This window comes from Myotis davidii, unplaced genomic scaffold (assembly GCF_000327345.1).
Source record: "Myotis davidii unplaced genomic scaffold, ASM32734v1 scaffold211, whole genome shotgun sequence".
Classification (NCBI taxonomy): domain Eukaryota; kingdom Metazoa; phylum Chordata; class Mammalia; order Chiroptera; family Vespertilionidae; genus Myotis; species Myotis davidii.
Genome location: NW_006282523.1, coordinates 300,047 through 302,522, shown reverse-complemented (window position 1 = coordinate 302,522; position 2,476 = coordinate 300,047). Strand labels below are relative to the sequence as shown.

General features: G+C 63.2%; 1 protein-coding gene across 1 annotated transcript in view; it reads right to left on the bottom strand.

Annotated features, from left to right (window-relative positions):
• The window catches only part of RNF213 (ring finger protein 213), a 134,056-nt gene that overhangs the window by 113,318 nt on the left and 18,262 nt on the right, over nt 1-2,476 (bottom strand). Inside the window, exons 15-17 of the mRNA XM_015559756.1 lie at nt 1,850-2,020; nt 735-824; nt 8-31 (exon numbers count right to left, since the gene is read on the bottom strand). Coding sequence (XP_015415242.1) covers nt 8-31; nt 735-824; nt 1,850-2,020 — 285 coding nt within the window. The remainder of the gene's footprint in view (nt 1-7; nt 32-734; nt 825-1,849; nt 2,021-2,476) is intronic.

Genomic DNA, 2,476 nt, shown 5'->3' with positions numbered 1-2,476 from the left:
AGTAAGCGGAGACCTGCGCGCGCGGCGACTCCTGCGGGGCGCAGGGGCGGGCTGGGGGTGCACTCCGAGCTCAGGACACCAATGCCTGGTTCTCACTTTCCCGCTCTCCTACCCAGTCCCCACCGATGGGACCTTCCTCCCGCCCCCACACTCAGCGCGTCCTCACTGTTCCCAACACCAGACCAACAGCAAGACCACATGCAGGCTCCATGCCGGCTTGGCAGAGGCGCCTGCGCTGCAGTTTGCAACAACGGGTGAGTTGTGCCTGGCCGGCAGGGCTCGGTGGCTGAGTGGCAACCTATGAACCAGGTCAGGGCACATGCCCAGGTTTAGGGCTTGATCCCCAGTGCGGGGCGTGCGGGAGGCAATCAGTCGATGTGTCTCTCTCACATCATCTCTGTCTCCCCCGCTCCCTTCCACTCTCCAAAAATCAGCGGAAAAACATCCTCGGGTGAGCAGTAACAGCAACAGCAAAATCAACCTCGAACTTCCGAGGGCCCTGGGTCTGAACTGCACAACGAGCAGCTCCGTGTCCGTCCCCCCCGCACCGGGTTTAACAGGCTCCTGTCACCACCGGTCGCTCGGGGGCCTGCATGTGCCTGGGGTTCCCCTGGTGGCAACCCCTGCTCCAGTCGTTCTCTGGAATTCCATCCGGGGCCCCCGGCGAGGCGGGCACGGGTGTCGGGGCTCCCGACCTGCCTTCGCCCCGAGAAGCATGGCGCCGACCCCAGTACCTGCTTGAGCCGCCCTGCCAGGTCCCCCAGCAAGGCCGCCTTCCAGCCGTGCTCCTCGGGGAAGGGGATCTCCACCAGCCACCGCCACACCTGCAAGGCACAGGGGAGGGACGAGGAAGTGCCGCACGCTATCTCCCGACTGTGGGGACGCGGGGGGCTGCCCTGCAGGAGGGGCACCTGCGTGGGACCCGGCTGCTGTCCCTGTGCGCCGTGGGCGGCAGGCAGGGCACCCAGCTCCGCCTGGAACACGACGGCCTGGGAGCCGCATGGCCCTTCACGTGCAACTGGCTGTGACTCGGGAAGAATCCCCCTCAAGGTTTTGTTCTGAAAAATGTTAGGTTCCCGCCCGCCCGTGTGGCTCAGGGGCTGAGCAGCAACCTGTGAACCAGGAGGTCACGGTTCGAGTCCCGGTCAGGGCACAGGCCCCGGTTGGGCTCGAACGCATTGTGGAGTGTGCAGGAGGCAGCCGGTCCATGATTCTCCCTCATCATTGATGTTACTCTCTCCTCTCCCTTCCTCTTGGAAATCAATAAAAATACGTTTAAAAAAACAATAAGAAATAAAAACCCAAAGGGGAGCGGCAAAAGCTTCCCCAGCAGGTGCCCTTCCCAGCCTGGCGGAGCCCCTGCCCGCGAGCCCAAGGTGGTACCGCGAGCCCGAGCCCAACCCAATGGCCGCCCTCCCCGTGGCCGCCCTCCCCCCGCCCTCCCAGTGGCCAACAGGTCCCTGCCCTCTGCCGCGGCCATGATTCTATTCCAGGCCTGTCGCCCTGGAAACCCCACTGCCCACCTTGGGGCTCAGGTCTCTCTCACTTCAGATGCCATCCTGCCCAGCCTCCCTTCAAGCAGCACCTGAGTTCACCCTTTCCTTCCACATCCAAGATCATAAACTTCACTCATAACCTCAGCACTGAGTCAGACCCCAGTGCCCCCAGCCCCGCCCCAGAGCGCCTCCCCACAAGGTCTGCCCCCATGGGGCTCCGGCCGGCGGCCTGACCAGCGCCTGGCCTTGCAGATCCCGCTGGGGGGCGGGGCTCAAGGCCCCGGGCCCAGGCCCCCCACCCGCCGAGGCCCCCCAAGATGGCCACCCGCCAAGGCCCGGTGCTGGGGTCGCACCTGGATCTCCTGGCTGTAAGTGAACCTGACGGATGCGGCATAGGAGCTGCTGAACATCTTCTGCTTGAAGGTCCCTGCGAGCCACGCCCTCGTGGTGCTCAGGGCTCCCTGGACCACGCCCCTCACGGAGGTCCTGGTTCCCGAGTCGCTGCCCTGCGCCCCTGCGGAGTCCTGTTAGCAAAGGGAAGGCAGGGAGGGAGGGGGAGAGACTCGTCCTGGTCCGGCCTCTGCTGCTGTTAACATTCAAGTGGAGGGGAGTCTGGCCGGCGGGGCTCAAGGGCTGAGTGTTGACTGTGAACCAGGAGGTCAGGGTTCGGTTCCCAGTCAGGGCACAGGCCCGGGTTGTGGGCTCGATCCCCAGTGTGGGGCGTGCAGGAGGCAGCCGATCCATGATTCTCTCATCATTGATGTTTCTATCTCTCTCTCCCTCTCCCTTCCGCTCTGACATCAATAAAAATATATATCACACACACACACACACACACATATGCTAACAGTCTTCTTTTGCCTGCCTGACCCCCTTCGCAAACGAAACACATCCAAACTCAACCGCTTCATGGATGTGTTACCACCATCGACCCAGCTGTGCAAACCAGAAGCCCATGTGTTGCCCACATCTGCCTCTCC